The 12511-nt window shown below is 41.2% G+C and overlaps 1 protein-coding gene across 2 annotated transcripts in view; it reads right to left on the reverse strand.

Annotated features, from left to right (window-relative positions):
* Positions 1-12511, reverse strand: part of MTHFD1 (methylenetetrahydrofolate dehydrogenase, cyclohydrolase and formyltetrahydrofolate synthetase 1) — a 39722-nt gene that overhangs the window by 9521 nt on the left and 17690 nt on the right. For both annotated transcript variants that reach the window (XM_021554539.4, XM_021554537.4), the window contains 11 exons: positions 11815-11912; positions 11098-11271; positions 10471-10607; positions 10135-10181; positions 7754-7861; positions 7578-7652; positions 5697-5799; positions 4471-4547; positions 3361-3501; positions 784-852; positions 116-227 (listed from right to left, as the gene is read on the reverse strand). In XM_021554539.4, the coding sequence (XP_021410214.2) occupies positions 116-227; positions 784-852; positions 3361-3501; positions 4471-4547; positions 5697-5799; positions 7578-7652; positions 7754-7861; positions 10135-10181; positions 10471-10607; positions 11098-11271; positions 11815-11912 (1141 nt within the window). The remainder of the gene's footprint in view (positions 1-115; positions 228-783; positions 853-3360; positions 3502-4470; positions 4548-5696; positions 5800-7577; positions 7653-7753; positions 7862-10134; positions 10182-10470; positions 10608-11097; positions 11272-11814; positions 11913-12511) is intronic.

Raw genomic sequence — 12511 nt, forward strand, 5'->3', positions numbered from 1 at the left:
ATAAGAAACTTCTTCACAAAAAAAAAATTTAAAAAAGCCCAAAGACAGTCATAATAAAAAAAGGCAGATCCCTCCAAAACAAAAACCAAAAATACCCCACACTCCACACACTTACCAACAAAACCATCTTTGCCCACCAGCTTCAATGCTATTTTGTCTGCCAACACAGAGGAATTCCCATGTGCAATATTGGCAAAAGGTCCAGCATGAACAAACACTGGTGTTCCCTAGAACAAGGGGGATGCAGGAGAGAGAGAAAGGGGAAATCAGAAAGTGCAATTTTGCAAATATGCAGCATGTCAGGAGCTAAGCACTGTGGTATCTGAAAGTAAAGAAAAACACTTTTAGAAGACAGATCTTAAAGCCTTCTGATCAGACATTTGTTATCAGCAATAAGGACTACAGGGCAAACAGGATTATTATAATCTCCACAAGTGGAGGTATTAATCCGCTTAGGAAAAGGATGGCTAAATCCCAGCAACTCTTTGTCATTCTCCTTCATCCACACCATTTAAATTCCCAAAAGACTTCTTGACATTAAAGACAACAGACCAAAGACAGAGCAAAGTTTAGTGCATTTGCTCAGGGTCATCCCACATGCCAGTGGCAGACATAGGAGGAACCCAGCCCTCTCCCCTAGCCCTGAGCACAAAACCACAGTAAACCCCCAATTTGAGCTCAGCAGAGCTATGATGAATTAACTAAATCTGACTATGATGAATTAAGTAAATCAGTTGCTCTAAGTGCCTTCTCAGAAACAAGAATCAAATAACCTGTGCTTACCTCTAGTGTCTGCATGAGGTTTGGTTTAACAGTATCTTTCATCAAGACAGCCAGAGCTCCAGTTACTCCCTAAAAGAAAAAAGGACAATCAGTTTCCAGATGTACCAAGACTTTGAGATGGTTCCTATGAAGTGTAAAGGCTCTGATTTTGTCCTCGTGGGCTTTTGGTACCAGAACCAAAAGTTGAGAAGTCACTCAACATAGAAATAACTCTAGTCAGGGCAAAGCAGAAAAATGACCTTTACATTCCTCTAAGAGGATCTGTGATTTCTGGTGGGAACAGCCTCTTGCTTGGGACTTTGCTGGGCCATCACTTTGTAGCAAAGGCATAAAGAACAATTAATTCACGGTTCAATGCTATAGCAAGGTATGGTTTACTGCAGCCCTTTCAGCAGCAGAAATCAATGTTCTTAGATTTGTAGGTCTATTTGTCTTGGATTTTTCTTCCTTCTTTTCAGCAACTTGGGTCTATGTACTGGCCTTAAAATGTCGTAACAATCTGCTACATCCTGCTCAAGTTCTTGTGCAGAAATAACTTTTAAAGTCAGCCTCTGTTCTGATGAGAACAACCAGGCTGACATGAAAGGCAAACACTGGAGCCCGCATTTCCTCCCAGGTGCAAGCCACATACCCTGCTGAATTCTCCTTCCTGTGCAAAGAAAGCTTATGATTTCATCCCCATGTGCTTTGGGAAGAGAAGATGTGGGTTTGGTCATTTTTGTGACTGACAGTCCAGTGGAAACCAAACCAGCTGTTATCCAGCACTTGAAAAAGTAACTAAAATTGCTGTTGTGAGTCCTGAGCCAAATGTTCACAGCAGTTATGAAAACCTTGACCCATAATCTCTTTTTCTTCCCTTTCAATTTCAACTGAATTGCAGCATTCAAAGATATGAAAGACTATTTCTAAGACATTCACTGCTTTGTTTCATTAGTTTCAATCTTGCCACATGAAAGCTTATTTAACATTTAATGGATAAGCTTTAAACTTCACTCATCTCCACAATAATGAAAACTGCAGAGAAAGATTTCCATGGTGACATTTCAGACCTGTGTCGCTCAGTGGCACCTTGATACATCCCATCTCTAAAAACCTGCAGTGAGTTTTTGATTCCACATTCCTTCCCAGACTTTTTTTTTTTTTTTGCACTTCCTGGTAGCACACCCATGGCATTGGTTGCATCACAGCAGCAGGACCCAGCCTGGTCTCTGCAATCACATTTCTGCCTGCATGAAGAGCGGGTAATACGTTCCTAACAGCATGAGCCACTGGCTGCCATCAAGTGCAAACATAACAGACAAGAAAACCTGTATGTTGGATACCATCCTCCATTCTGCAACTGGAATGGACAGAAATATAATTAGATTTTTAAAGAAGTTTAAAAAAAATTGAGATTAACGACTTCTATCACCTGGACTCTACAGAAAAGTCAAAGAAACTCCCAAGCCAAGCACCATCTGCCTACACAGCTGATGGGCAGTAAGAAACACCCCTGTTTTCCAGAAAAAGGGTTTAACTCAGTTACTTAAGTTAAACTGGCAGCATGCTAGGTGTAGGAATTAAAATCTCAAAGCTGCCTACAGAACTTTGGCACATGCTCTTTTCATTCCCAACAAATGTCTCACATAGGGATTTACAGATAAATTGTTCCAGCCTAGCACTTTTCCTACAAGGCCAGAGTCAGGCCATCAATTTACTGTTTCTTAGCCTTATCCTGGGAGGAATTAAAACAAATAAACAACACTTCCGCATCTCCCCAGGAATCAAAATACCTGCAGCAAGATAGCAAGAGCTGGGTAAGCCTTAATGCCCTGTCCCACCTAGCTGGAAATACAGGTCAGGAAGAAGTGCCAGGGCATTGCCCTGAAAGCACAGTGAAGCACCATTTGGGAAAATGCTATTTGACACACTCCACAGCCGTGCCAAGAACTAACAGTTATTAGAGGGACAGCTGCACAACAGTGCTGAAGCTTGCAACTGCTGCTTAGGGCTGCTTTACACACTGGTAACAGGCATCGTGAGCACTATGACATTCACCATTTCATGAAGGGAAATTAAACATTTGTGTCCCTCATCAAAGGCTGCCTTACAGAGAATACACAATTTTTGCAAATGCTTTGGCTTTTATAGCATTCACAGACTCCCAGGAGAAGATATTTCATTGTCTGTAATTGAATTTGAAAATGCTTTGCTTCTGCTCAGCGTTTTCCTCACTCCAGGGAGCCCAAGAAACAGGATGGCCAGCAGGATACATTCGAGTTCTTCTGATTCATAAACATGCTTTTTATGTAGAAGCCACCACGTAATTCCCCTGTAACTCCTATGATGCCAGCTGCAGCTTGACACACAGCACATCACACAGGACCCTTGTCTCTGCCCAGGTCACACACAAACCCTCTCTGCACAAGGTGTGAAGGTGCCACACTGGAGGAAAATAACCTTCATTAACTACAGGGGCTGGGATTTTATCTTTCATCTTTTATATGTTAATTTTTTTCATAGAACTGCCTTTCTGTTTTTTAATCCAAAAACTTTCAGAAATAATAGCAAAAAGCATTTAATGGCAATGACTCTTACAAGGTCATCTGCTGTAACTGGTTGTCCTTTTTTGCTGGAAGCTACCACCATTCTGCCAAATCTCTTTTTCATATCATCCAAGCCATCGGCCAGGGCTAGGACTGCCATGATTTCACTGCTCACCGTGATGTCAAACTGAGCCTGCAAGAAATGAATGAAGGATATGAACTCATTAAGATTCCCTCCCAGCAATTCTTGCCTCTGTTCAATTCTCAAAACAAGGCAAATGATCATCACTGTAATAAAGAAAAGAAAGAAAAAAATACAGACATACAATATACAAGAAATCTGAAGCATTGCTCTCAGAACACTTCATTTAATTTGGCCATTTTAAACTGGATTTTTTTTCCTGCAAAATTAAATAGAACCTAGTCATTCTGCTGCTATTATGGGTCTCTCCTGGCACGAACATTAGTGATTCATGTAAGAACACGTAACACTAACAAATTATATTTCTGAAGACTGAGCTTACTAACTCATCTGATCATTGCTAAACAATACAGCAAAAGACAAAAAGCCCACCAGCAGAAAAACTAGATTCCATAGGAAATGTAGGGTAAAATTCATCTGACATAATGCAGACACTTCCACCTTAGGGAAGCGAAGTACCCTAAGGACATTTCAAGTCAAAAGAAAGAGGCTTTTCTGAGCACAATGCATTTGAACTATAAATTTCACAGTTACTTAAGGGATGAGGGGAGTCACAGCCCAATTGCCTCTTTTACTCTATTGATTATACAATGAGAATCTAGGCAAGCTCAAATACTGTGTCGACTTTTGGCCAGATAAACCCCACCCAAAACACCTGCAGTAGTGAAGATGAACCACTGTCATGATCACCTTTAGAAAGGGCACTCATGTACCAATGTTATGCCAGACACACCCCAGTTTGGGAAGCCAACATTCAGGAGACAACACTGAGGAGGGAAGAGACAATAAAACTAAATACAGCACTGGTAGCAAATTTAACTGTTCAGTTGAGAAGACTTTCTGCTTTTTCTTTTAACAATATAACGGTCAAAGATGAAAACAGCTGGAGTTACAGAAACTTGCTTTAGAAACACCTTTTTCAAAGTACTTTTTAAACATGCCAGAAAAGGGAACAATTACCGTCCGTGAGAAGCCTTTCTCTGTTACAGATTGTCCAATGGTGATCTTCCTAAGGAATCTGTCATTTGTATCCAGTACTGCAAGGAATGCAGAGGTAAGATATTGCCCATAAATTCACATCTTTGCCCTGTGACAAACACCCAGCCAGGTCACCAATGAAGAGAAGATGGCAGTTTGAGAAAGTATCCTCTCCTGAAGAATAGCAAGTGCTTCTAAACATGATTCTTACACAAAAACGGAAATTAAATTAAGATACCCACAGATACACCAGAGCCTGCACTGCATTCAGAGGGAGCCTGCATCCCTTTGTGTGCATTAACCACCAGACCAAAGCTTCTCTGAAAAGCAGAACTGATAATATTACTCCAATTGATTTTTCACCATCATTAACCAATATGAATCCAAGAAATTACTGCAGTCGAAAAGAAATAAAATGAACACTTCATAAGTTAAGTGATAAAATGGTCAGATACTATTATTTAGTAAGGATTGTTTAATATAGCTCCATTAAGTCAAATTACCTTGGAAACAAAAACTATGAAATACTGGCTTAAATTTGCTGTTTCCTTCTATATGCTTGAAATATTCCAAGTGTTTTATCAAGTATTTCCCATGAGGCAGACTATTTTAGTCTCATGACAGGTTATGAAGCAAATTCTGGAGAACACATTTCATACTTTATTTTAAAAGAAAGAAGAAAAAGCAATACATCTGGAGCCTAATCGAGAAAAGAGTCCAGTTTTAAAATTCTTTTGATACTGAAATATTATATCTGCCTGACCAGAGAATGATTGTACCTTCAACTATGCTTCAAAACCTTTTAAAAAATCTGGTCTTCATTTGCTGTCAGCCCCCCACAGAGCATGTGGGCAGATTAAAACTGAGTTTAATTCCAGAGCAGAATCCTCTCCCCTTACTCACAGAGCAGTAAGGTGAAAAGGCTGTTGGCTACAGTTGCAAAATTCAACTCTCTCAGTGACTGACAAATCCAGAAACACAAACTGTCACCCATTAGCAAACTCATAATGTTTGTGAATTCAGAGCAGATTCAAGCCCGTGTTAGACCCTTCAGAAACGGGATCCCAGCTGCAGGCAACTATCCCACCAAACTTAAGGAGGGAGTAACCAGCTCTGTCCTCTTTCCCATTTTTCCAGGAAACACAGTTTCAGCTGCAACTGCAAATGTCTCTTTTGACATGTTTTTTTTCATTTAATGTCTCTAGTACCTCTTTGCCATGTTATGGTGCCTGGGTCAATGTCCAGTCTCACAAAAGCATTTACTTCTTCCTTTGTCAAAGCCATAGGATCAGTTTTGTTAATGCCCAGTTTCTATGGGAAGAAAAGACAAATAAGATGTATAATAGTGAGAATATTCACAGAAATGAACCTTTTACTGCAGCATTGAGGCTTTGGCAGCAGCACCTGCATATTCAGAAATAAGGAGGGGCTGACTTTTTGGGAGCCTTTCTTCCAAATCCCACAAGAACATAAGATGATCCATATCAGCATATACTGGACAGAGCTTGCTGCTGTCCAGCTTGGAAAGGGCAAGGCAGACAGTGGAGCTCAATAGGGCAGGCTGTCACCAAGCTTTGTGCAAGGCACCTACAGAAAGAGTAAAGAGACAGCTCTGCAGTTCCTTCCACGCCTGGCTCTCGTCATTAGTCTCACATGCTTACATCCAATTCTCATTAGTTTGCCTGGGGTCACTGCACACAGCCACACGTATTTAAAGCCACTGCTTTCAGCATGCCGGTTAAAGCAGCACAAAGGAGGAATTAAACAATTCAGTCACAAGGCTGTCAGCATCCCAGAAAGCTGGTCTTGAACACACTGAGAGGATGGGCAGTTTGCCAAATTGTTTAATTGAGGGAAGAATTATCTCAAGAAGTCTGATAAAAGCACAAGCTTAGGCATGAGGGAGAACGATATAGTTGATTTATGAACGAGCAACATTTTTTTAATTAACCAGACAGTTAAGTCGTATTTTTCTCCTGAAGAACAGCAGGGAAGAAGAAAGTCTGTTCTTTTCCTCTTCAAGCATATCATTTAGAAAAGGAAATAAACAACAACAATGACAGAGATACCATCTTTCTGGAGTATTAGCATTCTGTTCACATCTTGACATTCAATAACCAGAAGAACGGTTAGGGTAGAGTTCCCTCAGCAGTCCATCAGGAACACCAAGCAGTATGACATCATTTCTTGCTCAGCAATGGAAGTAAACCACACATTCTCTAATTGTTTAAGACATTATAGCCAATTAATATATCAGAGTTTTACTTTCCCAAGTAGTCTGACAATTGCTCCTGACTTCCAAATGGGCAACTGATCCAGCCTGAATACTCTACAGAACAAGGCTTGTACCTTGAAGGAGTTCATCAGGGCTCAGTCTGTCCTCCTTAGCTGCAAGGTTCAAGCCCAGTGCAAAACTATTCATCTGCTAATCCTCATTTTTGCAGAAGCCAATGTGAACTTGCACATGCCCTTAAGTTTCAAGGATCAGAGGAGCTGTGGGCTGCTCAGGGGCTGCCATTCAATGACAGGGCTACTTATCTAACTGGGAATTCTTTTTTTTTTTTTCTTTCAGAGGAGAAATTTGCCATGTAGGGAATGGGTGGGGTTTTTTTTTTCATTTTTCTTTGTTTTCTTAATCTGGGTAAGACAAACAAAATTCTGTATGTTCTCTTTTTGCTGAATTTTATGAATTGCCTTTTTTTTTATGCTGTGCTTTCTACACAGCTGTCACATGGGAACCACTAATCTCCAGCTGTATGTTAGGTACAGAGATTGATTCTGGTCCTTTCTAAAACTACATTAAGGACACTGAACTGACAACACTAATAAAGGATACTAACCTTCTTTCTTCCCACTATGTTAACCATACTGTATTTGACAGAGATATAGCAATGATTCCTCCCCTTGGGCTGCATCTGTTTTCTGAGCTGTATGAAGGGTTACCACACTTTTGCACATTTTGTGTAAAAAACAAACGCCAGCAGAATGACCGAAGGGACAACACAGGGGCTTGTGTAACGTAGCTCTGCCTACCTAAAGGATAAGTAAATGGAACAAAACCAGAAACCAAGAGAAAGCAGCGAGCTCACCTGTAGCCTTCGGATCTGAATGTCTGAGAACTTCCTGACACCATTGACAGATGGCACCAAACGGTTGTAGAGAGCCTTGCAAAAAGAAACAAGCAGTTAATCAGCACTGCTGGCACATCCAAAACAGCCTGGCCAAAGTGGGCTGGGATCAAATACATGATAAGAGAGGATTGTACCTGGTCAGACTGAGTCTGCTCGTGGAACATGCGTGCGTCAATAGCAGCAGCGACCAGGTTGTTGGCTGCAGTGATGGCATGGATGTCACCGGTGAGGTGAAGGTTAAACTAGAGGACATACAACATATCAGTTACCTCATCCTGCTGCAATTTTCATTTATTCCAACTCACCGTAGACAGATGGAAAGAGGAGTATTAATAGTAATGTTAAAGTGGGTGAGGGTGGAGGGGGAGAGATTGCTCAGTGCAGTATGTGGAAGAGAGGAAAGAATTTCTTTAAAACATAAAAATGCCTCCCCCACATTCATGTCATTTTACAAACTTCTAAAACAAAGCTCCCAAATAAAAAGTTGTTTGTTTTTTTCTTTTCCCCTCCACCAGAACGGTTCTCACAGGCTCCTTTGGCACTTAAAGACCCAACTTCAGCACACTCTGTGTTCTGCATTGCTCCTCTTTCACCTTCTTACTGACCCCCTCATATGCACAGCAGGTTTCACACATACATTAGTTGAAGTGGCTGCTGCTCCCACAAGGGAGTCTGAGCTAAACTGGAACTAGCAACCTTGTGCAGCACTAGCAGTGGAGCTCTGTGGCTGCACAGAGCTCTGATTAAGGTAACCACCCAAACACAGAATCACAGGCAGAACTTGTAGACCACGTACTACACAGTGACACTGCTAGTAGTTTTCTTAGTTCTATCTCATTAAAACATAGTTTGAGTGGGTTTGACTGCATGAGTTATCTGGCTGCACTGTAGCTGTGAAGCTGGTGAAGGATCTAGATTGGCTATGAGGGAAAATTTCTTCATGGAAAGGGTTGTCAAGCATGGGAACAGGCAGCTCAGGGAAATGGTGGGGTCACCATCCCTGGAGGTATTTCAAAAACATGCAGTGGCACTTGGGGACATGGTTTAGTGGTGGGCTTGGCAGTGCTGGAGGAATGGTTGGACTTGGTGATCTTAAAGGTCTTTTCCAACCTAAATGATCCAATGATTATGGCAGGTGAGTAAAAGGTGTGGTTAAAACAATCCTCTTCATCTCTAGCAAAGCAGCAACGGAAGATGAAAGGGGATATTAGAAAAGGTTCTGTGACAGAATACATTACAACACCATTTTACTGAAGCCTTGTTATGTGGTCTCAAAACCCACAAAGCTAAAACAGAATGCAGCTAGTCACACACCAATTATAAATCCTAATTAGCAATGCTAATTGTTGTCTTATTCTGCACACATGCAACAAGAAGCAATTATTATTACTTCTGTTCTGCAGTATGAACTCAAAAGTTTTTCACTTGTTATTTTTTCCATAGGATGAAAACTGCATGCAGAATTATTAAGATGTATCAAGGTCATTATTGTAACTAGTGACTCCAGACACTTTGATTTTACCAGACATACATTGACTAAAACACCCCCAAAAAACGATGTGTTATTTCTACCACATGGGTCATACTTAAAAAAAGTCATTCCAGCCAGTTTGGTTCCTAGAGTGTGGCTATTTCCCACTGCAGCACACAGTCAGATATTTTGGCTTGTCTTACTAACACTCCCAAAGAGGAGGAGGTTATTTTTCCTGTCACATCTATTCTTCACACATGCTCTTGGCACATGACTAAATCAATATTCTGCCTCCTGAACATCTTTATCTTTTATGGATTTGCTGCATCAATTAGAACAAACAGCCCCTTCTGATCGTTTCTACTTTTCTTCCTGAAATTGTCCTGTGTCAATCTACAGTGCATGAGACAAAGGTAGAATTCTACAGGCAATTACTCTGAGAGCTGAGAGAGGCACGAGAGCACATGCTACACGTGCTTTTTAATTCCCTGCTTCCAAACACAGAATTTTACTTGTTGCCAAGTCACACCAGAAATATGCTCCAGTGCCAGCTCCCCATAGGCTGAGGTCTTGGCACTGCTGGTTCCCAAATTCCCTCTTCCCATTTCATATTAGTAAATTAAAACACAAGTACACCAAAAGAGCTCACAGAAAGAGTCGGTGGCCGCCACAACTGACAGAACTATGCAATATTCTTCCAAAATGCATTAAGCCATTATCATCTTCATTTCAGCACTGGGAAAATGAGGCACAGGATGTACTTCGCTCCAGGGTACACAGCAATTCAAGGCAGAGAAGGGGAGGGAAGAGAGAAACTGGGAATTCCTAGCTCTATGAAGTTTCCTGACCATGAAGGCACACTTCTGAAACAACACAAGGATGGCTGTTTGCTTAAAATAATCAAGCTTTGCTGAAATCAAGCAACCAGTTCTTTCAAGTGCTACACTAGGTCACAAACTCATATATTTTCTAAGTTATCTGACTGCAGTATCTCTTCAGGGTCTGTGAGCTGTGAGTGCAATGAGGCTTTGTATCAAGAATTACCTCTTCCATTGGGACAACTTGACAATAGCCACCACCTGCAGCTCCACCTGCAGAGAGACAACAGTCAGACCACACCAATGCAGCTGTCTCCAGCCCAGAGTGCTATTACATCTGTTTGCTTAATGGCTCCAAGAGGGCAGCTCCCACTGAGCAGCTGAGTTTAAATCCCAACACAGTACCTTGAAGACAAAACTAAAAACTTACCCAAAGCCCTTTTTTCTTAAAATAAATGGACTTGTAACTAGAAATAATGTAAAACTACAGTGCAGAAGAATAGTATTTCTAAATGCCATCTTTGTCCATTTAGGTCAACTGCAAGCAACAGAACAATCATACCTTTTATGCCAAAAGTTGGCCCCTGAGAAGGCTGCCGAACACAGGCAAAGACATTCTGGTGAAGGTGTGCTCCTAAGGCTTGGACAAGGCCAACAGTGGTGGTGCTCTTCCCCTCTCCCAGGGGAGTGGGAGTTATTCTGCAGCAACAAAGCAGAAAAGACACAATTACACCCTTGTACTGGGTGAGAATCAAATCCCAGGGACAAAACAGTCACCCAGTGATTGCAGCTAATCAGAATTCAAATTCTGAACTGGCTCATACTTCAGCTAATCTTCATCAATTCAAAACTGCAAAGAGATTAGCAAATCATCACATAGCTACTGCTCTGAAACAATTTGCTAGTTTCTACTGAAGGCAGGCTACTAGACCAGGAGAAGTTTGGCCTGGAACCAGTCTACCCTGTAGACCAAATTCATCTGCTGGAGAGAAATGTTAAGCTATGTTCCCCCACTGTTTGCCACAAGTGATCAATCTACTTCCCAAACTACAGTATTTTCACAGTGTGATTTACTAAAACCCAGAGCACCCCATACAGCCACCCCACCAAAAGACAATTCCACAGCAAGCCATGCTAATAAAATTTCTTTTCATCTTGTAAGTGATGTCTCAGTTCAGGAAGCACCCACCCAGTGACAACGACGTATTTGCCATCTGGCTGGTTCTGCAGACGTTTCAGAACTGAGAGCTGAACCTTGGCTTTAGTTTGGCCATAGAGCTCCACCTCATCAGGGAAAAGGCCAACTTCTTTTGCAACTTGATCAATGGGCTTGGGCATACAAGACTTGGAGATTTCAATATCACTTAAAGAAAAAGAGCAAGAGGAGTTTATAAGTCAAAGACTTCCACTAATTCCACCGCTTCTGTAGGGAATAAACTACAAACACCTAATCTATATTTTAGAAGTCAATCTTTAAACCCTACTAGTTAAATCAATCAATCCCACAAGTATCAGGTACATTAGAACAGACACATTCTCAGAGTTGCCTTTCTAAACATAAAAAAAAGGCCAAACCCAAAACAAACAACAACCCCTCTCCCCACCCTCCCCATTTTCCCAAATGCCTTCTGCAGACAATGTATAATGATCCCATATGGAATTTTGATGTTTTCAGCTGCTCCCTGTGGATTTGAGCAACTCCTATTCAAAGATACTACTGTTTTGGCATGCCAGACTGAAAATTTTCCAAAATACATGTTTTTCACTATTTCTTCAATCAGCAACCATCTAGCTGGCCTGAAGTCTGTGAAAGTCCAAGAACACTCCAAGAGATATCATGGCACCACTGCAGCTTAGCTCTGTTTCCTCAGGAAGGCCTTAGAATGCCTTAATTTGAAAGCATTACCTTGGAACAGGTATCTTTAGGGTAAGCTGGTTGTATTGGATGGTCCATTTTCCAGGCTGGAACTTCTCCAGAAAACGCTGTGCACTCTCCACAGTGCTCTAAAATGAGCAAGTGAATGCATTAAAGCAACTACCATTGCACAAACTGCACTGGTTAACAAAGAGACCATAAAGGTTTGCCCCTCCTGAATGTCTCAGTTTGAGTTTAAACCAAAGTGTTTTTATTAAAGCATTTGCTAATAATACAAAATGAGATTCCGCTTGCTGTTTTCTTTAAAAAAAAATATCCCACCATATCTATCCTTCTACTGGTCTTCCAGTGTGCTGGATTTTTTGGGGTGTTCTGTGCCAGCAGGGTTTTTTAAGCAAAGCATAGAAATAGAGGGAGCTGGTTTATACTGTTACTCTTTCTATCCAGTCGCCCTAAAGATAGTTTCAGAATTACACCCAGAGCATTATAGGACAGGACCATTTCTTATGGTTTTGAGTGACCACACTCAAAAAACCCTAAAAAAAAATCTCCCAAAACTGACCAACCAGAAACCTCTGTTCTAACATTCCCTAAAGTCCATCTTTTTCCTCAGTTAACTGAATCCAGATTGTCTGGACTAGAAGCTGGAAATCCTAACTGGATTTTTCAAGAGCAAGAAGGGAGCAGCAGCTGCTTTGGCAGTGTGCTGATGGCCAGCAGCAACACA

The sequence above is a fragment of the Lonchura striata genome, chromosome 5 (genome assembly GCF_050655825.1).
Source record: "Lonchura striata isolate lonStrDom1 chromosome 5, ASM5065582v1, whole genome shotgun sequence".
NCBI classification, from domain to species: Eukaryota; Metazoa; Chordata; class Aves; order Passeriformes; family Estrildidae; genus Lonchura; species Lonchura striata.